At 44.7% G+C, this 27,546-nt stretch overlaps 1 protein-coding gene across 1 annotated transcript in view; it reads left to right on the forward strand.

Annotated features, from left to right (window-relative positions):
• ERH (ERH mRNA splicing and mitosis factor) overlaps positions 1–27,546 on the forward strand; it is a 52,867-nt gene that overhangs the window by 2,031 nt on the left and 23,290 nt on the right. Inside the window, exon 2 of the mRNA XM_056546334.1 lies at positions 17,580–17,667. Coding sequence (XP_056402309.1) covers positions 17,580–17,667 — 88 coding nt within the window. The remainder of the gene's footprint in view (positions 1–17,579; positions 17,668–27,546) is intronic.

Here is a 27,546-nt window from a genome sequence, read left to right on the forward strand (position 1 = left end):
ACTTGTCCTGGTAGATAAAATAGTACGATTCACCCCACTAGACCAATAGGGCTAGATATAAGATCCCTTTTAGACGCTGCTGTCAACTTTAACAGCGGTGATCTAATGGTTTAATAGCCGGCCATGGCGATCGCAGCATGCCAGGCTATTAGTGGCAGGAGAACTGTAGCTAGCTCCTTTTACACCCGAGGCAAGCCCCCCCCATCTGACCCCTATAACTCCAATTTTTCCATATACTGGGATGTATGAGGGTAATCTTATGTGCCGTGATCTGTAGTTTTTATCGGAACCATTTATTATCAGAACTTTTATTAGGAAAGGGGCTTATTCACATATATATACGCACTTTTTAAAATATTTAAATCACTATTCTTCAGTCTTCATAGGGACTTATATATGGAGTCTTTTGATTGGAAACCACTGAACAACACTGTTACTGGGGGGGGGGGGTTCTGCTTCTTCAGTTTATGTGGTGCATTTACTCTAATTTATGTGTCAGAAAATGCTGGAAGTTGCATTTAGTTGCTAGATAACTACAACACCCAGCATGCCCTGATACAGCCTGTGGTTGTGTGGGTGTTGCAGCATGTTGCACTGTGTAGTAGTACTGTTAAGGTTTTTGTGTAACATGCTGGAAGTTGTAGTTTTGGTTCGGATGTGTTTGCATGCATCTGTGGGGCTCTTGGTCGTCAGGGGAGTATGAAGGGGGCGGGATTCTGGTGGTGCAATTCAGTGCAGGTGGCCAGAAACCACTAAAAAAAAAACACAACTGGCAGCAGCACTTATCAGTCCGCCACTGCCCCCTATATTATACATTACATACAGACACCATATACATACACCCGCTGCTGCCCCATAATACATTACATACACACATCACACATACTTAAACCATACATATACACCTGCCGCTGCCCCCCATTATACACCCACCGCTGATACACCCCCCCCCTAATTATGCATTACATACATATACAACCACCCTTCCCGCCGCCTGCATGCTCGGCCTCCTCACCTGAGCTTCACCCCCCCCCCCCGCTCTATATTACACAAGAAGCAGGGGGAGAGCGAGGACGAACACAGCTCCATCCCCCTCCCGCTGCTCTGTCTCCACAGGACCTTAATCCACCACGGAGAGGCTGCAAGTTTGCACGGGGGAGAGAGGAGAGGATGCACTGCACGGGGCTGGGGAGGATTTCTGTGTGTGAAGGAGATTAGACTGCACTGCACGGACTGGTTCGGAAATCTCGCCTCACACGGCACCTCAGGGGGTAAGAGCAGACCTGTGCCTGCACAACTCACGTCTGCAAAATCTGCTCCCAGCTACAATCACGTAGACAGGCAGAAACGCCGTGGGGGAGGGGGCGCGGTGGGGGTTCTCTGAGCAGCGGCCCCCGGCTACTGAAATCAGCTGGGGGCCGCTGCCCCCTCCATACACTCTGAGCGCCGGTGTGAGGTGCAGACTTGCATCGGCTCCTGCGCCTCACACAGTCATTAAAGAGAAATACGGGGGAAGTTGGTCGGTCCCTGCTTGCCCGATACAGTGCTAAATATACGAAAAATGCAATGTCCTAAACTACTTGTCCGGGGCGTTATTTCATCTGTAATTATACATCCGTTTTTACACAGAAAATTGATGTTTAATAATGGATGAATACTCAGTGAAAGGAGCCTAATCTGTCTTTATTTTTTTTTTTTTTTTAAATTGGGCTTGCCATTTTGCCTTACATAGTAACATAGTTCATAAGATTGGAAAAAGACCAGAGTCCATTAAGTTCAACCCATAACCCTAATGAGTCCCTACTAAGTTGAGTTGATCCTTAGTTGTGTTAACAGCATTTAGTTATGATTTACTGAAAGCCTCATGGGTATAGGTGACAATAGACAGGAGCTTTCCCATTCACGTGAATGGGGAAGGTGTCTGGGAATGCTTTGTGACTTTTGAAGGTCATTCTATAGGTAGGGAAGCTGACCACTGAGCTTCAGCTATTGCGTGGTGGGGAATTCCTCTCGCCCGACGCCCGGGACATGCAGTTCCGGGCAGTTGAATTTTTCCGGCCCTTAGCCTTGCTTCAGGCAAGCATGGCCGGACCTGACAAGCACAGTGGCACTCAGCAGTCTGTATGGAGCGGGCTCTGGACTTGTGCCTGCTCCATACTCTGCAGCCCCGGCTGTTTTTAGTAGCCGGGGGCCGCCATTAATAGCCCGCATGCGGAGATTGCCATGGCTTGCTATTAACCCGTTATATCGCGTCTAAAGGGACATGTGAATGCTCGCTAGTGGGGTGGATGAACGCCCCCCCTGCAGCGTGATCGCGGTGGGAGGGTGATCCACTATATAAGTAGCCGGAGGGCTTACCTCTGTTCCCTGGCTTCATCATTTATAGAGCCTGGCTGGACTAGGCTCTAGCAATGGATTGCAGAGCACACAGATCATGAGTTCAATAGAACTCTATTGATCTGTATGAGGAATCTAATGATTCCTCCTAAAAGTCCCCTAAGGGACTAATAGTGTGTGTGTGTGTGTAATGTAAATGTAAAAAAAAAAAAAAAAAAAAAAATACCAAACCACAGAGTTGTAACTTTGATAATATCCCAGTAAAAAAAGTTAAAATTTTGGTATTGATCTGACTTTTCAACTATGCAAAAAACAGATTATGGCGCAAAAAATTAGCCCTCATACAACCTGGCATGCAAAAAAAATAAAAAAGCTACATGGGTCAAAAAAGGCAATTAAAAAACAACTTGAAAAAGTTCAGCTTTATTTTTTTGTAAAACATGACAAACTATACAAATCTGGTATTGCTGTAATCAGGCCGGCCTAAAGTACCAAAATAATATGTAAGCTCAACCACAAGGTAAATAGCGTAGAAAAGAAAACGATAAAATTAGCAAAAATTGTTTTTTACTATTTAAATTTCACTTCAATTTTTTTGGGTTCGGAGAATGTTATAAAAAAATTAAAAGGTATCATTATAGTAGGTAGTTATGGCTATTATAGGGCGAGGAGGAAAAAATTAGTGTAAAAGCAAAAATTGGTCTAGACAAGTGGATCGTCATGAGGGACAATTAGATTTTGCTCAGTTTTTTTTGTCCCGTCGACAAGTAGTTTTTTTTAATTAAATTTCCACACCCCTGTATTGTGAATCACTGTTTCGGATAGATATACTGTCTGAGTACACGGACAAATGCGAAACACTCAGATTAGTAAACCTCCATAGAAATGTCACAGAACAAATCTACCCTTAAGGACCAAGGACTTACCGGTACGGCCTTGGTCCTGCTCTCCTGATATAACGCGGGGTTACACGGTAACTCCGCATCATATCACGGTGGGCCCGGCGTCATAGTGAAGCCGGGACCCGCCGCTAATAGCGCGCAGCGCCGATCGCGGCGCTGCGTGCTCTTAACCCTTTAGCCGTGCGCTCAGAGCTGAGCCGCGCGGCTAAAACCGAAAGTGAAAGCTGCCGGTTAACTCAGTGGGCTGTTCGGGATATCTGCAGCGAAATCGCGGCATCCCGGACAGCGGGAGGGCCCCTACCTTTCTCCTCGCTGTCCGATCGCCGAATGACTGCGCAGTGCCTGAGATCCAGGCATGAGCAGTCATGCGGCAGAATAGTCGATCATTGGTTTCCTATGAAAAACCAGTGATCAATGATGATCAGTGTGCGTAGTGTTAAAGGTCCCTATGGGAGCTATAACACTGCAAAAAAAAGTGGGAAAAGTGAGTGAATATAATTTAACTCCTCCCCTATTAAAAGTTTGAATCACCCCCCCCCCCCTTTTCCCATAAAAAAAAAACAGTGAAAATAAAAATAAACATATATGGTATCACCGCGTGCGGAAATGTCAGAATTATAAAAATATATAATTAAACCGCACAGTCAATGGCGTGCGCGCAAAAAAATTCCAAAGTCCAAAATAGTGCATTTTTGGTCACTTTTTATATAATTTAAAAATGAATAAAAAGCAATCAATAAGTCCTATCAATGCAAAAATGGTACCGTTGAAAACTTCAGATCACAGCGCAAAAAATGAGCCCTCATACCGCCCCATACACGGAAAAATAAAAAAGTTATAGGGGTCAGAAGATGACAATTTTAAACGTATTAATTTTGCTGCATGTAGTTATGATTTTTTCCAGAAGTCCGACAAAATCAAACCTATATAAGTAGGGTATCATTTTAATCATATGGACCTACAGAATAAAGATAAGGTGTCATTTTTTAACAAAAAATTTACTACGTAGAAACGGAAGCCCCCAAAAGTTACAAAACAGTATTTTTTTTATTTTTTCAATTTTGTCACACGATTTTTTTTTTTCCCGTTTCACCGTAGATGTTGGGGCAAAATGACTGACGTCCTTACAAAGTAGAATTGGTGGCGCAAAAAATAAGCCATCATATGGCTTTTTAGGTGCAAAATTTAGAGTTATGATTTTTTAAAGGCAAGGAGCAAAAACGAAAATGCAAAAAAACGGAAAAAACCCCGGTCCTTAAGGGGTTAAAGTACAGATATGAAAAATTTAAAATAGCTTTATTATACAATAAAAAGGTACCAACATGGAGTAAACAAACACAGGGATAAATGTGGATAAGAACATTTTGCAGAGTTACAAACAAGGTAGAGTGTGACCTAAAATGGAAGATGTGCCTATATATTAGGCCCTCCCCTTTTTTTTTTTTTTTTTTTTTTAAAGACTTGCCCTGCCTTTGAGGGGTCAGGTTTGCACTTGACCATGTTTGAGTAGGTATTGGTATATACAATATATAGTTCCTAAAAATTGTATCTTTACTTAGCAAGTAGTGATAGTAAATTGAGATATAATTTGGCTATGTTGGAATGACCAATTAATCAAGCCAATTACACCCTAATGTTACACTACTGGTTAAATAGTCCTTAATACCTAGCTGCTGAATATAACAGCAATCAGACCACTAAATAAACAGTGGACCAGAAGATAATCAAAAATTTTAACAGCAAGATGCTCAAACCACTAACTAGTCAACAATGGACTAATGGGCTGTTTACCCGGGGAACTTGCAGGTCCCAGTCAGCTGAGAGGATGGGCAGAGGGTTTCTACTTAGCTCTGTCCCGTCTGATCGGCACTGCAGTCCTGAAGGAAGCCATGGCAGCCTGTAGCAATGAATTGCCTACAACACTGATCAATTCAGGGCTTTAGCATAACATTGTTACTTTTGACCTTTGAGTCAGCGGGGGCCTGACGAAGCGCGCAAGCGCGATAACGGACCGTTCCCCCACCCCGCTCCACCTGTCCACTCTCCCTGTACGAATTCAATCGCTGTAAGCTGATATGAAATCAAGAGCTGCCGACATACCTCAAGACCTGGTGAGTGCATCATTTCTATGTGCCTTTGCTTGGTATACATTATATTTTTAGTTTGATGAACAGAGCGGGCTTCTGGTTCTGGAATTCATCGACGTTGACCGGGAGAAGAACACCAGACAGGTAAAATGCCTTCACAGAGGGTTTTATTGTGGATAATGCAATGCGTTTCACCACGCATGCCTGGCTTCATCAGGCCTGATGAAGCCAGGCATGCGTGGTGAAACGCGTTGCATTATGCACAATAAAGCCCTCTGTGAAGGTATCTTACCTGTCTGGTGTCCTTCTTCCGGTCAGCGCCGATGAATTCCTGAACCAGAAGCCCGCTCTGTTCATCGTGGTCTTACATCAGGATATATATATATGTATTTTTTTTTTTTCCCCTTACATTATAGTGATCTTACTCCACAAGGAGCGCCTCCGCCTCTCTTCTTTCCTCTATATTTTTATAGTTTGGACATTTATGCAGGTGGCAATACAATCATACCACCACATGATTTTTTATTTTTATTTTTTTAATAATCTTATATAAACACCTTTGGAACCAAGGGCGTACCTGTACGGCCTGGTCCCGCTCCCCTGCTATGACGTAGGGTCACAGACTGACCCTGCGGCATAGCCAGGTGGTCCCGGCGGCTATCAGCCGCCAAGACCTGTGTCTAATGCCAGACATCACCGATCGCGGTGATGCCGGGCATAACCCCTGTAAGTGAAAGTAAATGGTTTCCGGAAGCTCAGCGGTGAAATTGCGCTGTCCCAAACAGCTGAGGACAAGATGAGGGTCCCCTATCTGCCTCCTTCCGATTGGTGATCTGCTGCTCAGCAGGCTGGAGCAGCAGAGCACTGATAATGCTGATCAATGCTATGCTATGGCATAGCATGGAACGGTGTATGCAATCAGTCCCTGTTTAGTCCCTACTGGGACAAAAAATGGTGGTAAAAAAAGTTAATATGTGAATTAACCCCTTCCATACTAAGTTAAAATCACCCCCATTTTCCAAAATTCCATATAAAAAAAATATGTAAACTTAATAAAAAATAAGCATATTTGGCGATACCGCGTGTGTAAATATCCAAACCATTTTGTATCTCTAAAAAAATAATCAAAAAAGTGAGCAAAAAGTCTCATCAAAACAAAAATGGTACTGATAAAAACTTCAGATCACGGCGGAATAAAAAAAATGAGCCTTCATACATCCCTGTATGCGGAAAGTTATAGGGGTCAGAAGATGACCATCTTAAACATACAAATTTTTACCGAAATGTGCGTTGCGTAGAATCGGAAGCCCCTAAAGTTACAAAATGGCTTTTTATATTTTCCTGGTTTTGCCGTAGATTTTGTGATGAAATGATTGTCATTACAAAGTAAAATTGGCGCAAAAAAAGCCGTTTTGTAGGTGGAAAACTGAGTTTTGATGGGGAAAAAAATGAAAAATGGCCCAGTCCTTAAGGGGTTAATCGGGGGGGGGGGGGGGAGGGGGTGGCGGGGTGGTAATTCAAACTTTTATTAGGCAAGGGGTTAAAGGGGTACTGCAATGCAAACCCTTGCTGACACCTCTGTCCATATCAGGAACTGCTCAGGACAGTTCCTGATACAGAGGTGTCAGCAGAGAGCACTGTGGTCAGACAGAAAATAAATTCAAAAATAAGAGCTTTCTCTGGAGCATACAGCAGCAAAGTACTGGAAGGATTAAGATTTAATAGAAGTAATTTACAAATCTGTTTAACTTTCCGGCACCTGTTGATAAAAAAAGTGTATGTATATATATATCCACCAGAGTACCCCTTCAAATCACTTTTAAAACTTTTTTTTTTTTGAACTATCACATGCAATCTTCAATTACATACTTTTCAATGCTATGGCATAGCATTGATTAGTCATCAGTGCTCCATTGCTCTAGGCAGAACCAATCAGATGGCAAGGAGGCAGGTAAGGACCCACCTGCTGTCCTCAGCTGATCTCGACACCTCTGAGCCAGCCAGGAAGTGTTTAACATTTTAGACGCCGCAGTCAACTTTGAGTGTGTCTGAGGTTAATGCCAGGCATCACTGCGATTGATGTCTGGCATTAGCCACGGGTCCCGGTGGCAGATTGCCGCTGGGACCACCCCGCTATAACCCACATTTAACTCCTGAGCGCACGTCATAGAATGGGAGCAGGCAAAAGGGGGTACAGGTACGCCGTTCCTCAAAGGGGTATTCCGGGATAAAAAAATGTTATCCCCCTATCCAAAGGATAGGGTATAAGATGTCTGATCGCGTGGGGCCTGCCGCTGGGACCCCCCGCGATCTCCCTGCAGCTCCCAGTAATTTTCAGTCTTCACTTTGCAGTGGTGTGGAATTTATCAAGTGCGAAAGTCGCACGTAAGCAAAAAATGTTGCAAGACCCCTTAAAAAAAACTTGCAAGTGTAAGCCAGGTCAGACTGCATCGCAACAGTGGGCAGGTAATTTGCAGGTGGGTGACAAGCTTGTCACCCGACCGCACATCTTCCGCTCGCGCAGCAAAACTACAACTCCCAGCAGGCCCTTACAGTGATGACATGCTGGGAGTTGTAGTCGTGCAACGCGGACAGGAAATGTGCATGTCACCTGCCCCGTTCGCATGGCTGCAACTCCCAGCATGTCATGTTAGGGCATGCTGCGAGTTGCCCTATGCGACTTGTCACCTGCACGCACATCTTCCGCCCTCGCCACACGACTACAACTCCCAGCATGTCCTTGCTGTAAGGACATGCTGGGAGCTGTAGTCATGCAGGAGGGTGACAATAAATATACTGACCGGTTTGCCGTGTTTTATTTTTTTGTAACAATGGTCCTCCCCCACCCTGGTAGTCAGGCTGTTGCCGCTTGATTGCTATCTGTCTGAGAATAAAAATAGGGGGAAACTGTGTTAGTGCAAAAAAGTGTGGGGTTACCTATATCTTCATTCTCGGCCAAATACAAACCAAGCAGCAACAGCCTTCCATTACCAGGGTGGGTGAGGACCATGTTTCTGGCTCTCCACAGCCTATTAACTCCTAGGCCCAGGAGCGCCAGGCCTGTTGGTACCGGCTTTTCCCAATACTGCTGTGGCAGTGAGTATTGGGGTAATATTTGGGCGTTAGTGCTAGCTGTTTTTGTGGCTAACGCTAAACTCTGGTTTAGTAATGGACTCCTTTGATTAGACAGCTTCCGCTACTAAGCCTGTAAAGTAAATTAAAAACATGTTTAAAAAAATAAAAAAAATTCCAGAAAAAAAAATGGGGAACATTTTTTGTAAACTGATTGGGATTTATGCCAAGTCGGAGTTCTCCCCAGAACTCTGACTTGGCATAAATCCCAATCAGTTTGAGACTTTGTAGCCAGAGCTGATCAGAGGGCATGCCACCTTTATATGGTGGTGTGATGAGAAACTTTTTATATACTTCTTACCCAGAAAGCCCGCGGAGTGCTAATTACTTTTTTTTTTAAATCTGTTTTACACTGGAAGCAGTGCCTCTCCCTGAGGAAAATACTTGTCCCATTTAGCTATGTGTGTCACACTCACACACTCAAAAAACTACTTGTCCGAGGGACTAAAGCGGAACACAATCTACAATTTTCCGTATACTGGGCTGTATGAGGGCTCTTTTGGGGCCGTAATATGCTGTTTGTATCGGTACCTTTTTGGCATTGATCAGACTTTTTGAACTTTTTTTTTTCATTTTTTCTGGGAAATTGTTATAAACAAAAATTCTGTTTTTTTTTTACATTAACGCTATTTACCGTACAGGATATAAAATGTAATTTTTAAAAGTTCAATTATGCACACGCCAATACCAAATATGTTTACTTTTATATGGAAAAGGGGGTGATATGAATTTTTAGGGTATGTTCACACGGGTGGATTTATTTGCAGGTTTCCTGCTGCGTATTTGAAAGGGGGCGGTCTCTTCTCAGCTGTCCGCAGCAGATTTTCTGAGGCGGAATTTACACTGGAAAATCCAGCGCAAGCCCCATTGAAGTCAGAAGGGTCTGCGGCGGAAATTCCGCCGCAGAAAACCTGCTGCAGAGGAGAGACCCCCCCCACCTTTCTAATGCGCAGCGGGAAACCTGCAAATTCGCCCGTGTGAACGTACTTTTAATATGGTCTTTTTTTCCGTTTTTTCATTTTCAGTTTTTCCTCCTTAACTTAAAAAAATAACTCTTTAAAATTTTTACCTAAAATTCTATATGATGGCTTATTTTTTGCGTCACTAATTCTACTTTGTAATGACATTAGTCTTTTTAACCAAAAATCTACGGTGAAACGGGGGGAAAAAAATCAATGTGCGACAAAATTGATGAAAAAAAAATATTGTAAGTTTTGGGGCTTCCGTTTTTACACAGTAGTTTTTTGGCAAAAATGATACCTTATCTTCTGTAGGTCCATACGGTTAAAATGATAACCTACTTGTAAAGGTTTGATTTTGTATCACTTCAGAAAAAAATCATGAATACATGCAGGAAAATTTATACGTTTACAATTGTCATATTCTGACCACCTATAACTTTAATTTTTTTTAATACTTTTTCTGTGTTCAGGGCAATATGAGGGCTCATTTTTTGCGACGTGATCTGAAGTTTTTGTCGGTACCATTTTTGTTCTGATCAGACTTTTTGATCACTTTTTATGCACTATTTTTTTTTGCGTGTACGCCATTGAACATGCTGTTTAAAAAGCGGTATATTTTTATATTTAGGACATTTCCGCAGGCAGCGATACCACATATGTTTTTATTTACAGTTTTTTATTTTTTATTTTTTTTTTATTCTTGGAAATGCCGGGTGATTCAAACTTTTATTAGGGGAAGGGATAATTGAAAGGGTTAAAGGACAACTGTCACATATTTTCTCCCGCACTATCCACATGTACTGGTGGATAGTGCAGGAGACGCTGATTAAAACGAGCCCTACCTTGGTCTGATCCTCGCCACCATTCGCCCGCAATTGTAGTTTTAATCCCTGTGTATATCCGGATGTAACTGGCAAAGGCGGGGCTTCTGCAGGCTAACTGACACTGACGGCAGCGCCGCTCATGAATATTCATCTCTCCCTCTGGGAAGAGGGAGAACAGGAGGGATGAATATTTATGAGCGGCGCTAACATCAGTGTCAGTTAGCCCGCAGAAGCCCCACCTTTGCCAGTTACAGCCGATATATACACAGATTAAAACTACAATTGCGGTGCGAACGGCGGCGCGGATCAGACCAAGGTAGGGCTCGTTTTAATCAGCGTCTCCCGCACTATCCACCAATAACGGTGGATAGTGCGGGAGAAAATACAGTTTTCCTTTAATGATTTTTTTACACTTATGCAAGATTATAGCTCCCATAAGGGGCTATAACATTGCATTAACTGATCTTTTACACTGATTGATCCATCTCCATAGGAATGGATCAATCGGTGTTTTCGGCGATTGAATGCTCAAGCCTGGATCTCGGGCTTGAAGCATTCAATTGGCGATCGGACTGCAGGAAGGAAGGTGAGAGACCTTCCTCCTGTAGTACAGCTTTTCGGGATGCCGTGATCCCGAACAGCTCCCTGAGCTAACCGGCAACTTTGACTCTCGTTTTTAGCCGCGAGGCTCAGCTTTGAGAGTGCGGCTAAAGGGTCAGTGCCGCGCGCTATTAGAGGCGGGTCCCAGCTTCATTATGACGCCGGGGCCGCTGTGATATGCGGGGTCACCGTGTGACCCCGCGTTATATCGCAGGACCGGGACCCAGGACATACCCATACGTCCTGGGTCCTTAAGAGGTAAAACTTGTGTGTGTGTGTGTGTGTGTGTGTGTGTGTGTATGTATATATAATATAATTTTATTATAATTATTATTTTTTGTGAGCCAAATTTATCAATTTATTTAGTAAAACTAAATAAATTGGATATCATTGTATGGCCCTACAGAGTCAAGATAATGGGGGAGATTTATCATTGTGTCTATTAGTCATTTATGCTTTTTGCTTACATTTGACACGGGGAAGGGGAGTTGATAAATTTGGCCAAAAAAAAACTATAAATCCTTTCAGAACACCACTTTATAGAAGTCCTCCTCTTTGCAGCTTTTCTGCACGAGAAGTCTCAGTTGGAACTTGTAAACACAGTTTGGTAAGCCAGGTCGGGGCTGGTGTAGTTTGGAATCCTAATGACTGGAATTTTTTTTGACTTTGCTACGGGGGCTGTAAAGTTAGTGTAGTTCATAATAATATAGTGTCTGTACGTGTGTGTGAAATTTTTCTCACAATTCTTCTGTGATTTTCACCCCACTATTTATTTTTATCAGCATACAAAATTACTGTTGTCTCAGATTTTTTTTTCCCCAGCTTGCAATGCGGCTGAGACATGACTCACTAGTCAACTGGTTACAGGGAGCCTGTCTGCTTCAATGGGTGGAGGGATCAATCTGCAACTAATGCAACAGCTGTAGGCACCCTGATTGAAAACCACACTGATTTAAATGGATGCAGCTCATTTATGTTTCAATGGGCGGGGTGGCTGATGTGTAGGAGGGAGATGTAATTGTGGGATTTGTAGTAAAAAAAAGTCAAACAGTGAAATACTAGTTCACAAACAGCTAGGCACAGTGTTATAGTAATCTCACAACATAGCAATTTAGCCCCAAGACAAGCGCAGATCCTTCCTAAGCGTGTCCATTATTGTCTGCCAGGTACGTACTAAAATCACCTTATGCTGGATAACCCCTTTAACACGTGTTTTCTCGGTCGCTCTTCATTGGGGGACACCTAACTGATGGGTATATGCTCTTGCCACTAGGAGGCGCTGACACTAGGAAAAGTCAGCTTCTCCCTGGCAGGATATAGCCGCCCACCTGCAGTGAGGCAACCAGTTTTAGCTAGTGTCACTTGTCTGGAGCTCTCCAGACCTGGTCTTTTTTTAAATTATTTTATAGTAAGGGCTGTTTAGTCAGGTTCTTTACTCCTTTTTGTTTCCCTTTTCAGGTGGGGGTTCAGGAGCATGGCGCTACCTGTTCCCCCATTTGCGGCTAAGGGGCACGTCCCTTGACGAAGATTCCAATGCACCGTTAACCCCTTCCCACCAACAGCCAGCGCATGGGGTTGCACCGTGGCTCCAGGTCCCCCTATTTTTCCTGCTCGTCTTGGGCTGTAGCAGCATGACGTGATGCAGGTGACTAAAAAGCTGGCTGAGGACGTCTCCAGGTGAGCATGTGAAGATAGGTGAGTATGTAAAGTGTGAGGTGAGTATACTTCCCTTCCCTCCTCTCCCCTAGCAGTACGAGCAGTAGTGTACTACGGACAGTGAGGGCCCTATTTCTGGGGCTGTTTTGGGGAGTCTAATTCCTATAGACCATCAAAATGGCCCAGTAAAGTACCCATTCTTCCCATACACCATCTATTATAATAAAAGTGCAATCTTTATTGATAGTTGCGCACAAAGAGTTAATTTAAAATCACAGGTGCCAAATAGCTCTTCCTTATCTGAATGCATATATATATATATATATATATATATATATATATATATATATATATATGCTGACCATATGGTTCAGCCTAATATTTTGAGTTCTTGGCTCTGGAAGGCCTGCAGTGCAATCCAGATGCTGATCAGGAATACCCCCCAATGTTTTGGGAGTCCGGACAGTGAGGGGTTAAAGGGGTACTCCGTTGCTTACACATCTTATCCCCTATCCAAAGGATAGGGGATAAGATGCCTGATCGCGGGAGTCCCGGAGCTGGGGACGCCTGGGATCATGCACGTGGCACCCCGTTGGTAATCAGTGCCCGGAGCGTGTTGGGGGGGGGGGGGGGGGGGGGGGACGGGACTGGACAAGAGTACGGTGGTCAGCAGTGCCTTCCGGCGGAGTTTAGCTCCGCCCCTCCTTTTCGGGAGGCGGCGACGCTTTGTCCACCAGCCCTCCCGAGGCTGCGGCCCGGCTGGAGCCTGTCCGGGCTGTGACTATTAGCCTCGGAGCTCTGTGGTTAGCAGACGCCGCTCCTGAGGCTGCCACCTGTCTGGAGGGGAATTGGTTGCGGGACTTAAGTCCCCATTGCAGAAAATATATATATATTAAAAAAATGCAGCTTTTCAGTCACTTTAGTGTACTCTGGCTCCTTCTTGTGGCTAATCATGGCATTGGCCTTATATTTGTTTAATTGTTGATGTCTGCACCTGGATTCCTAGAGTCACCATCTAGCAGCTGGCCCACCAGTCCCTCTCTCCAGTGCGAGATGTCCAATGGAATGACTCGCCCATACTGGTAGCCCGGCTGGTGTAGTATGTGGAGGACTGTCCCGATATGTTCCACACATGGCTGATTGCTTCAGTTCCGATACCCCACTGCTGCGTGCGGTATGTGGAGAACTGACCGATGTCTCTTCAGGACCCATACCAGTAAGCCAGACAGTGGTCTGCATGGTTTCCTCTGCCATTTATCACACGTCTCACGGCTGAGATGCCTATGGCTGCAGTTCTGATACCCCACTTCTGGGGGCGGTATATGGAGGTCTTCCTGGTGTGTATTCAGCATACCAGTATGTCAGACAGTGGTCTGCTTGGTCTCCTCTGCCGTTTGTCTCTTGTTTCACGGCTGATGTATCTGTTACTACAGTTCCGATACCCCACTGAGTGCAGTATATGAAGAATGGACCCGATGTGCCCTCCGGACCCATACCAGTAAGCCAGACAGTGGTCTGCATGATTTCCTCTGCTGTTTATAATGCATCCCACAGCTGAGGTGTCTGGGCTGCAATTCTGTTAGGGTACGATATATAAAGACCTGACCCGATGTGCCTTGAGGACTCTAAGGCTCGTTACGTCTTCCATGGACCCATGTTGCATCTGCGGCTGGAGTTCCGGTTCCTCACTACTGAGCGAGGTACCAATGGTATGTATGGTTGTCTTCTGTGGATCCACGCCAGCAGGTCAGTCGATGGTCTGCATAGTTGACTGCTCTGCCTGTCGTGCATCGACCGGCTGCTGTTCGGTGACTGGTGTTCCAGTCCCTCTCTACTGGGTAAGGTACCGATAGATGCCAGTAAGCCGGACATTTCCTCTCTACATAGTGCCAAGGGTAAGAGCGGTTGTCTTTTGTGGCTCCATGCTGGTTGGTCCATCAGTGATCTGCATGGTTGCCGCACTGTCTGTCAATCCTCCGACAGCTTAGGTCTCTGCAGCTTGGGTTCCAGTACCTCATTGCTGGTGAGGTGCCAATGGGATGCATCGTTGTCTACTTTGGACCCATACCACCCATACGACAGTCACGACAGTCAGCCATCTGCTGGGTTGTCTTCTCTGCCTGTCCTGCATCAACCAGCGGGTGCCTGCTTTTTCGGTGCCTCACGATTGTGTGAGGCATTCAGACTGGGGGTTCCTTTCCTTGCTATGGTCCCATACCGGTGAGCCAGTCAGTGGTCTGTATGTCTGTCATACATCACACGTCTGATGTATCTGAGACTGCTGTTCCAGTACCCCTCTACTGAGCGAGGTGCCGATAACGTAGCCAGTCTTCTATATCACATACTGTCAGTCAGGTAGTGGTTTGCAGGGTTCCTGCGCCACTTGTCACATATCACATCCCTGGTGTATCTGCGTTGGTCTTCCACATTCTCACTATGGCGTGAGGTTTCCGCCTGGATGACTTGCTGTCCCTTGGGGACTCATACCAGTTAGCCAGACAACTGTCTGCATATTTCTTCTGCAAAGTGTCTCTCGGCAGAGGTTTTTTGGCGGCTAGGGTTCCAGTACCCCACTGGTGTGTGTGTGTGTGTGTGTGTGAGATATACATGGATCTGTCCCAGCGTGTCCAAAGGACACTTTATGGGATGTGAAGGATGCATTCTACGGTCCCTCTGCTTCCCTCTCTCTCCTGTGGGCAGTGTTTATTTGTCTCCCCGCCCTTACACCTTGTTTTAGGTGCTCAGTTATCTCCGGTCTGGCTGTTCGTTTTTTCACTAACGCCTGGGGGGTTTGCTTGCTCGGCCAGGCTGCTACCTTGGGTCATCTTCCGTGCATGGTTTCACCGTGATTGGTGGTTCCCCACTGCCAAGGTAGTTTTACTGTAGTCTGAGTTCCCTCGTGTGCCTTTTGCACTGCGCCTCTTACTGGTTACAGGGTACAGGGTTGCCTGCTTGCCTGATACTGTCTACAGGCGGGTTTCTTTTCCCCTCTGTGTGTCTGTGTGCAGCACCAGACGTGCCTCACGGTTTCTAGGCCAAGGGCCAGTCTGTCTGGTGTTATAATCCACCTGGTCATCTCCCACATTCTGCTGCTGCTGCTGTTGTCCAGTGTCTCTCTCCCGGGTGTTGTCCCGCAGAGTGTGTGCATGTGGGTTCTTGGGACCCCTTTTATCCTATAGATCACTCTGTCAGCCTTTTTTCCTGCTCCTCGTTACTTCTTCGTTTCCTGAGTCTGCGGCTTCAGACTTGGTGTTTGGCACTGTTAGGAGATGGGGTGTGGATTTATGTTCTTCGTTCTTATGTCGCTCTGTTGGTCTGCTGTGGGCATACCTCCCTTCCTGCTGGTCCTTTTGGATGCTGTTGTCGTGGGGTCCTCATCCTGTGTTCCTACATATGCTAGGACTGCTTTGTAGGATTAGAGCCATCTTCCTCTGCTCGGGGTTGGTGCCCGGGACTTCCGGTGACTGTCTCTGCTGTTCTGTGGCAGTTGGCACCTCTGTTCTGACTTGGGGCCTGCTGGGGCGCCTGTCGGTTCAGTCCCTCCCTGTACTTCTGGGTGTCCTTTTCCGGGGTCTCTGTCCAGGGGGAGTCTGGCACATCCTTTTCACTATCTGGATTAATCATCAACGGCCCTTGTATTTTTTGCCCGGCTTTGGGGTATGGGGCTCCACTCTCTCTTGGTTCGCACGGTGGCTCCTTCTGGTGGCGAAGGTGGCCGCTGGAGCCGGGGGGCTTTGTCCACCTGGTATTTGCTTTTTCCCTGCTCCTTCTGCACCTAGCGCGTTTGCCACTCCCCTTTTCCTTGGGGTGCGAGGATCAGGGTGCTTGTCGAAGGTCTCCACTTGTGTTGTCGAGGCGACCCTTGTTTTTTTTTTTTTTCCCTGCTAGAGGGACTCTTTGGTTTTTGCTACCACGCATTCAACGGTGGATTTTACAGTCTAGGCTTGGGTGCTTTCTATCTGCTATCACCGCCTAGTGCTCTGTATACCCTTCCTACCCCTTTGTCCGGGTCAGTCATACTGCATCGACTCCTCGGTTCTCTGGAGTAGTTCTTCCTATGCCTGGACCCTGGGAGACCAAGCTGGGCTCTCATTGGTCCTCCTCCTTTCCAGTTTCTGACGGGATGTTCCTTGGGGCTGCTCAGGTCTTGGTCCACTCTGATCTCTCAATGTTGGTCCACTTGATTTGGTGTGCCTTCCTTTCAGGCAGCTCTTCTGTTGCGTCCAGTTCCCGACTCCCCAGCGATCCGTTCGTCGGGGTGGAATTTCTGTTCTGCTCTCCTTCCCTTATTTCTGGAAGTTTTCTGGCGGGAGAGCTTTTTCGCAGTCATTTGGTTCCCTTTTTCCTGTGTTTCCTCGTCTCTCTATGACCCAGGTGCCTTGGATCTCTATAGAGGATGGACCTCCCCCTTGGTGTTCTGGTCCTTCTCCTCGGATGGGAGGTCTTACGGGAACTCTTCTTTTTCTGGGTCTTGTATGTCTCCGACCTGGGGACTTGTCCATAGTCCTTCCGGGCATGCGAGTTCAGTCTTCGACTGTCTCCTTTTCGCTGGTTGTTTTTTCCCATCCTAGGGGACTGCTTTGGTACCTCCCATCAGTTAGGTGTACCCCCCCCCCCCCCCCATGAAGAGAGACCGAGAAAAGGAGTTAATTTTTTATTTTTTTTTAACTCTCCACAAAATCTTTCTCGTAGCCTTCACTGGCTCGCACCCATTACTACTTTTTCCGGTTCTTGGGTTGTTTCCGGGATTCCTTTCTAAGGTCCTTCAGACGTATTTCCTCTCGGGCTTCTCCTACTGCTTTGTGACAAACTGGTTGCCTCACTGCAGGTGGGCCGGTATATCCTGCCAGGGAGGAGCCGACTTTTCTTTTTCCTAGTGTCAGTGCCTCCTAGTGGCAAGAGCATATAACAATCAGTTAGGTGTCCCCTAATGAAGGCTACGAGAAAGAGAGAGATTTTACGGTGAGTACAAAAAAATATTTTCTGGCAAGATCCAATTCAAGCTACATGTATAGAGGACTTGAGTTTGGATATAAAAGTTTAATGTATATTTTAAGCATAATGTATTTTATTTTCCAGTCTCACACAATCCTGCTGGTCCAGCCTACAAAGAGGCCTGAAGGAAGAACATATGCAGACTACGAATCTGTCAATGAATGCATGGAAGGTATGAAGTAGGTTTTTGGCAAGTTCAAGTACTGTGTGGCAGGTGCAGAAGCATTTTTAGCCTCTCAGTCATCGCACTAGGTGCAGATTACATGAGGTTAAGCTGCTTGAGATGTCGGGTCACCAGACTGCTACTAAAGTGGCAACTGATGCAATGAAAAATGAATATTGATGCATGCTAGCTGCATTTTACTGGGCAACACAACCCATGGGCTGTCATCTGTACACTGCTACAAGTTGCCCATTGCAAAGGGTGCTTCTTTCATTTTGCAGAGGCCTTGATAAAAAATGAAAGGAGTGAGCTGGACAGGTTTTGATAAATCTCCCTCATCAGTGTCTACATGTGTCTGAGTTTCTATTTCTCTGCTCTGGCCACGCTCATAACATGTTAGGGTGAGTTCTAAGTGTGTTTTACACTTTTTATTTTTTATAAATCTAATATAATGGAAAAGGGTGGGGGGGGGGGGGGGGGCGAATGTTATTGGATGCTAAAAAATGTCACAATGCTCCGGCCCCTGTATTGCCGGTCATCAGGCACAGCAAGTTTGCTTTGGGCAGTGATGACAGTGGGGTGCTGCAGCTGTGATCACGGGGTCCCCTATCCTTTTGTATAAGGGATAAGATGTCTAGGGGTGTAGTACCCCTTAACGACCACGGACCTAAATGTACATTCTGGTTTGGTGGTACTGTGCGCACCAGGACGTACATTTAAGTCCTGTGTATGACTGCGAGCATCGGAGTGGTGCTTGCGTCATACATGGCAGGTTCCGGCTGCTATCAGCCGGTAATGGCCGACATCCGCGATAGCATGGATGTCCGCTATTAATCCCTCAGATGCTGTGATCGGCACAAATCACAGCATCTGCGGCAATGTGCATGTTAAAATAGATGATCGGATCACCTGCAGCGCTGGCGCGGCGATCCGATCATCTGTAATGGCGGACAGAGGGCCCCTCGCCTGCCTCCCGTCTCCAGGCGAATCCTGCTCTGGTCTGACATCGAGCAGAAGATAGCCGATAATACTGATCAGTGCTATGCTTTATGCATAGCACTGAACAGTATTAGCAATCAAATGATTGCTATAGATAGTCCCCTATAGGAACATAAAGTGTAGTTTAAAAATCTCCTATTGTACAAAATTTTTATTTTATATTTTTGTACCACAAAAAAAGTATCCTTATTTATTTAACATTCAAGAAAATTTTTTAGAGAACATGTAACATATAAAGTATACATGACAAGGTTCAATGAGTGACCCAACAGCCTTGAGGGGCCGGAGACAGGACGGGCCTGCAAATTTACATCAGCATACAACATCAACAATACAAAAGTCTGCCCTCACCAGGGGATCCATGGCAGTAAAATAGAGCAAAATTAAGCCCAAGAACATAATGCAACAAGAACAGGTACAGGGAAGGAGCGACAATGGGATTTTGGAGAGTATGTTTTTCTGAAATGGTTTTTGGGGTGGCATGTCACATTTTAGGAAGCCCCCATGGTGCCAGAACAGCAAAAAACATGGCATACTACTTTGTAAACTATACCCCTCAAGGAATGTAACAAGGGGTCCAGTGAGCCTTAACACCCCACAGGTTTTTTATTTTTCGTTAAAGTCGGATGTGTAAATGTTTTTTTTTTTTTTTTTTTTTTTTTTTTCTCACTAAAATGCTGGTTTCACCCAAACTTTACATTTTTGCAAGGGGCTATAGGAGAAAATGCCACCCAAAATTTGTAACCCCATCTCTTCTGAGAATGGAAATACATGGGGTATTTCCATTCGCAGAAGAGATGGGGTTACAAATTTTGGGTGGCTCCTATAGCCCCTTGCAAAAATTTAAAATTTGGGTGAAAACCATCATTTTAGTGAAAAAGAAAATATTAACTTACACATCCGACTTTAACGAAAAGTGTGGACGTCAAGTGCACTGCTGGTGCACTACAATGTTCAGAAGAGGAGTCACATTTGGCTTTTGGAAAGCAAATTTAGCTTAAATGGTTTGTGGGGGGCATGTCGCATTTAGGAAGCCCCTATGGTGCCAGAACAGAGAAAAAAAACAACCTCACGGCATACTATTTTGGAAACCACCCCTCAAGGAATGTAACTAGGGGTACAATGTGCTTTTACAAAGCCCCCCCCCCCCCCGTGGTGCCTGAACAGTGGACCCCCCCCCCTCACATGACCCCATTTTGGAAACTACACCCCTCACAGAATTTAAGGGGTGCGGTGAACATTTACTCTCCACTGCTGTTTGACAGATCTTTGGAACTGGATCTTGGGCTGTGCAAATGAAAAATAAAAGATTTCATTTTCACGGACCAGAAATTGCTTTACAAATTTTGGAGGTCTTTTTTTTTTTTTTTTTTTTTTTTTTTTTTTTTCCCCTTGTGAAAATGAGAAATATAGGGTAACTCCAGCATTTTAGTGAAAAAAATATATATATATATTTTTTCATTTTTCCATCCAACTTTGAAGAATTTTTAATGAGGCACTGTCATTGTTAAAGGGTACCTCTCATCAAATAAACTTTTGATATATTTTAGATTAATGAATGTTGAATAACTTTCCAATAGCATGCTAATGAAAAATATGCTTCTTTCTATTGTATTTTTCCCGATCAGCATGAGTCAAATGCTTGCTGACCAGACTGGAGTCCTAAACACTCAGAGCTGCCAGCCTGCTTTGTTCATAGCCAAACAGGCTGTGAACAAAGCAGGCTGGCAGCTCTGAGTGTTCTCCTTTGTGAACAAAGCAGACTGGCAGCTCGTAGTGTTTAGGACTCCAGCATGAGTGTGAAATGCTTGCTGCCAGGACTGGTAGGGAGACCCCTAGTGGTTATTTCTTCAAAGTGGAAAATTAAATAGAAAGAAGCATATTTTCTAATAACATGCAATTGGGAAGTTATCCTGCATACATTAATCTATAATATATCAAACGTTTTTTTGATGAGAGGTACCCTTTAAAAACTTTTCATATATTGCAGGACTCATTATAATGACATTTCACAATATACACCTGTTAAAAAAAAATACAAAATAAAAAAAATTTTCACCTGAAATTCAAGCTCAAAATAGCCGCCACTAGGGGTCTTTTAGCCAGACAGACTAGTCTAGATTTTACAGCATACTGGATACCAGCCGTAAAGCATACCGGTATCCAGTATAGGAGATTTCTATTGTGTATGCAAAACTACAGATAAAGGATGTGTGTACATGCTGGGAGCTGTAGTTTTAAAACAGCTGGAGGCAACACTGCTCTCAGTTATTTACAAACACTGCAGCTTCAGTTGTTACTTAACCACAACTCCCAGCATGCTGAAATAGTCAAAGCTTTCTCAGACTCCTGAATGACAAAGAAATTGATCAGACATTCAGGAGTCTGTGAAAGATGATTGACACATAGTGACAACTATGCTGATTAGCATCCAGCTTTACTAGAAGATAAAACAGAACATGTATTCATAAACAAACATGCTGTACTTTAATCAAAAAAATCCTTGCACTAATTTTATAAAGATCTATTCTTAAATTTATAAATTTTATCCTGTTATGAATTCACCATAATGTCTTCTGATTACTGCAGGCAAGCTCCAAGTATCTTTCTCTGGTTTTATGCTGTCATGTTACACAGAGAGGAAAGGGTTACAGAGTAGAGTACTGATTGGCTGACCACCCAGGCTTGGTCCTGTGAGGGAGACAGACTCACACGCCCCCTCCAGCCTGCACAATGAAAAAGTAACTCTCCAGCAGATAAATGCTTATATCTCTGGATATATAGGTCCGAGACACCTAAAAATGATATGCACATGATCAGGATTGGGTTTTCTTTAAAGCGTACCTGTCAGTGCAAACACCTGTGGGGTGTTAAGGCGCACTATACTCCTTATGTTCCGTGAGGGGTGTAGTTTCCAAAATGGGGTTACATGTGTTTCTTTTTCTGCGTTTATGTCAGAACCGCTGTAAAATCAGCCACCCCTGTGCAAATCACCAATTTAGGCCTCAAAAGTACATAGTGCGCACTCACTCCTGAGCATTGTTGTGCATCCGCAGAGCATTTTACGCCCACATATGGGCTATTTCCGTACTCGGGAGAAATTGTGTTACAAATTTTGGGGGTATATATATTTAATTTTTTTTTTCTCCTTTTACTGCTTGTGAAAGTAAAAAGTATGGGGCAACACCAGCATGTTAGTGTAAAAAAAAAGAAATAATTTTACACTAACAAGCTGGTGTAGCAACCAACTTTTCCTTTTCATAAATGGTAAAAGGAGAAAAAGCCCCCCAAAATTTGGAGTGCAATTTCTCCCGAGTACGGAAATGCCCCATATGTGGCCCTAAACTGTTTCACTTCGGAGCCCTGTCATATTTCAAGGAGAGAGAGCTCCATGCGCATTTGAGGCCTAAATTTGGGAATCACTAGCATAGAATACCCCTATGTAATCTCTAACAGGGTGCCTCCAGCTGTTGCTAAATTCCCAGCATGCCTGGACAGTCAGTGGCTGTCCGGAAATGCTGGGAGTTGTTGTTTTTGCAACAGCTGGAGGCTCCGTTTGGGAAACACTGCCATACAATTATTTTTTTATTTTTTAGGGTACGGTGGCGTTACGGTGAGTTTCCCGCTAGGAAGTTGCGGTGCGGCGCAAAATTTGCTGCAGCCCAAACTTGGAGCAGGAAACTTGCTGTAAACCTGCCTGTGTGAATGTACCCTGTACGTTCACAATGGGGGGGCAAACCTCCAGCTGTTTCAAAACTACAACTCCCAGCATGTACTGACTGACCGTGCATGCATGCTGGGAGTTGTTGGTTGGTGGGGGTTTGCTTTCTTAAAGTTCATTGGTTTTTGTGACCCCTCGAGAGATTCCCTTATTGAAGAACAAGTTATAATGTATATTATGTATACATTATGAGCACTATTTCCTAGGTGTCCTTCTACTTGCACATCAGTTACTTTATCAGATCTGTTTAATATTAAGTCTAGTAGGGCGCCCCCTCTGATCGGGCCCTGTACCATTTGGGACAGATAATTGTCTTTAGCTATAGTCAGAAACCTGTTTCCTTTGAGGTTCACAGGTCTCAGTCTCCCAGTTTATATCAGAACCAGGAAAAGAAGAGTAGAAAATGGGGGTACTAGACGAGCGCTACTGCTGGAATAAAAGGATGCGGAACGCCAAAGCACAGGACAGTTTATTATGATTTAGAACAAACGGACAACGCGTTTAAGCAAAAGCATGTGCCTTCAGGTCCATAAAATAAATGCTAAAAAGGATAGCACAATGGGTACAAGGATATACGTCATTACACATGAGAGGGTATTAAGAATTTTTTGTAAATTCTGTGTGTACACACATGTGTGTACACACAGAATTTTCAACAAATTCTCGAGCAGCACAACTGCCGCTACTACACTCCACTTCACACTCTCCAGGTGAGGTGCTGTCACCATTGATAACCTCAGTGGGACATAACACCACCCAGAGTGCAGTGGTTCTTGACAATTCTACTGCTCCTTCACAGTTTATATCAGGATAGTTAGTCCCCCATTATTATCACCTCATTTTCATTTGCTGCCTCATTTGCTTCAGTGGTTGATCTTCTGCCTCTTTCTTTATGTTTGGTGGCTTATAACAAACCCCTACCAGAATTATTTTTTTTTTATCTCCATATATTTCTACCCATAATGACTCCACATTATCTTCCTCCCATATATCCTTCCGCAGTTCGGACAAACTCCTGCCCCTTTCCGTTTTGTCCGATCCTTCCTGAATAGACACTATCCCTGTATGTTGACCGCCCAGTCATAGCTATCGTCCAACAGTCTGTTATACCCACTGTCATAATTTTTTCTTCAGACATCAACCACTCCAGTACCGCTGTTTTTTAGTGGACATATTTCTGCCATTCGTCATCATGCAATACAATGGTGTGTTTTTTTTGTTTGTTTCCCCCCCCCCCTCTTCCTATGAAGCCTATCCCTATTAACTATTCTATCCCTTCCCTCTGTTCCACCACTAGGTATATTACTAAGTCCCCCCTCTCTGTCTACACCATCTCCCCCCCCCCCCCCCCAGTCCCTAGTTTAAACACTCCTCCACCCTTCTAGCCATCTTCTCCCCAAGCACAGCTGCACCCTCCCCATTGAGGTGCAGCCTGTCCCTACGGTAGAGTGGGTATCAGACAGTAAAGTCGGCCCAGTTCTCCATGAACCCAAACCTCTCCTTCCTACACCAGCTTCTGAGCCACTTGTTTACCTCCCTGATCTCCCGCTGCCTGATCTCCCGCCGCTGGTGTGGCTTTTGGTATAGGTAATATTTCAGAAAATATTACCTTGGAGGTCCTTGCCTTAAAGGAGTACTCCGGGATAAGAAAACTATCCCCTATCCTAAGGATAGGGGATAAGTTTCAGATCGCAGGGGGTCCGACAGTCAGCGGCCAGGGGCTGTGTCTGACCACCGCATGAAGCGGCAGCCGACACGCCCCCTCAATACATCTCTATGGGAGAGCCGGAGCGCGGTGGTCGAAATGAGCTATTTCGGCAAAGAGCTGAGAGCCCCGTACAGAAGATCACGGGGGTGCCCCAGCGGTCGGACCCCCGCGATCTGAAACTCATCCCCTATCCTTAGGATAGGGGATAAGTTTTCTTAGGCTGCAAGCTTAAAGGAGTACTCCAGGATAAGTCCCTGAGATCATTTTTAAGGACACTCCCCCCTACCTCTTGGTCATTGGTGCCAATATGTACCATGACTGCTGGGTCCTCTCCAGCCCCACCCAGCAACCGGTCAACCCGATCCGCAATGTGCCCCACTCTAGCGCCAGGAAGCAAACACACTGTTCGGTGATCCCGGTCTTTGTGGCAGATAGCCTTGTCTGTCCCCCCCCCCCCCCCCCCCCCCCCATTACACAATAATTAACACATGAAAGAATAAAGTTACATTAACCCCTTAAGGACCCAGCCATTTTACACCTTAGGACCCGGCCATTTTTTGCACATCGGACCACAGTCACTTTAAACATTGAATCAGAATGATAACTAAAAGCATCCCAGAGTTAGAGTTTGTTTCTTCGTGACATATTCTACTTTAACATAGTGGTAAAATTTTTGGGTAATTTGCATCCTTTCTTGGTGAAAAATCCCAAAATTTGAAAATTTTGCATTTTTCTAACTTTGAAGCTCTCTGCTTGTAAGGAAAATGGATATTCCAAATATTTTTTTTTTTTTTTATTCACATATACAATATGTCTACTTTTATGTTTGCATCATAAAATTGATGTGTTTTTTACTTTTGGAAGACACCAGAGGGTTTCTAAGTTCAGCAGCAATTTTCCAATTTTTCACAAAATTTCCAAACTCACTATTTTTCAGGGACCAGTTCAGGTTTGAAGGGTCTTCATCTGAGAAATACCACACAAATGACCCCATTATAAAAACTGCACCCCCCCAAAGTTTTCAAAATGACATTCAGTCAGCATTTTAACCCTTTAGGTGTTTCACAGGAATAGCAGCAAAGTGAAGGAGAAAATTCACAATCTTCATTTTTTTTTACTCGCATGTTCTTGTAGACATAAGTTTTCTCCTTTTACCCCTTGTAAAAATTCAAAAAAATTGGACTTGTATTTCTAGCCCAATTTCTCTCGAGTAAGCACATACCTCATATGTCTATGTAAAGTGTTCAGCGGGCGCAGTAGAGTGCTCAGAAGCGAAGGAGTGACAAGGGGATTTTGGAGAGTACGTTTTTCTGAAATGGTTTTTGGGGGGGGCATGTTGCATTTAGGAACCCCCTATGGTGCCAGAACAGCAAAAAAAACACATGCCATACCATTTTGGAAACTAGACCCCTCGGGGAACGTAACAATGAATTAAGTGAGCCTTAATACCCCACAGGTGTTTCATGACTTTTGCATATGTAAAGAGAATTTTTTTTTTTTCACTAAAATGTGTTTCCCCCCAAATTTAACATTTTTGCAAGGGTTAATAGCAGAAAATAACCCCATCTCCTCTGAGTATGGAGGTACCCCATAAGTTGACCTGAAGTGCACTACGGGCAAACTACAATGCTCAGTCGTCATATTTGGCTTTTTGAGAGCAAATTTTGCTAGCGGGGCATGTCGCATTTAGGAATCCCCTATGGTGCCAGAACAGCAAAAAAAAAAAAATCCACATGGCATACCATTTTTTTAAACTAGACCCCATGAGGAACATAACAAGGAATTAAGTGAGCCTTAATACCCCACAGGGGTTTCACGACTTTTGCATATGTAAAAATGTGTTTTTTTTTCCACTTAAATGTGTTTTCCCCCCCAAATTTCACATTTTTGCAAGTGTTAATAGCAGAAAATACCCCCAAAATTTGTAACCCCATCTCTTCTGAGTATGGAGGTACCCCATAAGTGGAGCTAAAGTGTGACTTCTATGAGCATTGTAGTTCGCCCGCAGTACATTTGCATACTTTGAAATGGGGGGACATGTCGCATTTAGGAAGCCCCTATGGTGCCAGGACAGCAAAAAAAACACATGGCATATTATTTTGGAAACTAGACCCCTTGAGGAACGTAACAAGGGGTAAAGTAAGCCTTAATACCCCACAGGGGTTTCACGACTTTTGCATATGTAAAATAAATTTAAAAAAATTCACTAAAGTGGGTTTCCCCAAAATTTTACACTTTTACAAGGGTTAATAGCAGAAAAGACCCCCACAAAATTTGTAAATTTTCTTTGGAATAAGGACATACCTTAATTTTTTATTTTCGCTCCGCGGGTGCTAGGGGTGTGAATCGCCAAGAATTTGGCGATTCGATTCGAATCGCGATACCAGTGTGGCGATTCGATATATCGCGATACCGTCTAGGTGACGATACATCGCGATATATCGCCCACCTGGGAGCATTCATAGATCCCAATAGACGCCGCTGTCAGCTTTGACAGCGGCGATCTAGTACTCCGGTGCTGCAAAATAAAATAAAACGCACTTTATCTTACCTGCCAACGAGCCCGCGGAGCTCCGGTACAGGTGTTGGGTCCCCGGGCTGTATTCTTCTTACTTCCTGTTAGTCCGGCACGTCACATGGAGCTTCAGCCTATCACTGGCCGCAGCGATGTCCCGCCTCCGCTGGTGATAGGCTGAAGCTCCATGTGACGTGCCGGACTAACAGGAAGTAAGAAGAATACAGCCCGGGGACCCAACACCTGTACCGGAGCTCCGCGGGCTCGTTGGCAGGTAAGAAAAGTGCGTTTTATTAAAAATTCCACATCCCTAAAAGAATCGATTCAAAAATATTTTGAATCGATTCTGTATCGGCAAATGAAAAATCGCGATTATCGCGAGAATCGATTTTTTTCTTACATCCCTAGCGGGTGCACACCAGGTCTTGGAGTGGGAGGTCATTGAGGGGCCTTGAGCTTATTATAGCAGCCAGGATGTGGGATCCCCCCCCCTCAAGGAGCATTGATGGGGGAGCACTGAGCCCTAAAATAGGGGAACACTGGAGGGACAACGGGCCATAACTGGGGTAGACAGGTGGGATACAGAGGCCCGTAATATGGGGAACAGTGGGCCAGAAAACTATAAATCATAAAATAATAAAACAGGATATGTTCCCAGAATGATGACCCAGAGCATAGCCAAAACTAAAAAAAATATGCCCGCCCCAAACCCTATGCTCTGAATCATCATTCTGGGAATGTGATGTGTGTGGCCGTCCCTAACCTGTTGCCTCAAATGCAAACCCGCTCAGGTGAAGAGAGAGCGCTGCGCATTTGAGGCAACATAGTCCCCGATGATAGTGACCTGGTGACCTATGACCCATTTTTGAAAAAACACCCCCAGAGGTCTTATCAGGTTTTTTCCTTTTTTTTTGGGGAGAATAAAGTGATTTATGGGGTTATATT

The sequence above is a fragment of the Hyla sarda genome, chromosome 11 (assembly GCF_029499605.1).
Source record: "Hyla sarda isolate aHylSar1 chromosome 11, aHylSar1.hap1, whole genome shotgun sequence".
NCBI classification, from domain to species: Eukaryota; Metazoa; Chordata; class Amphibia; order Anura; family Hylidae; genus Hyla; species Hyla sarda.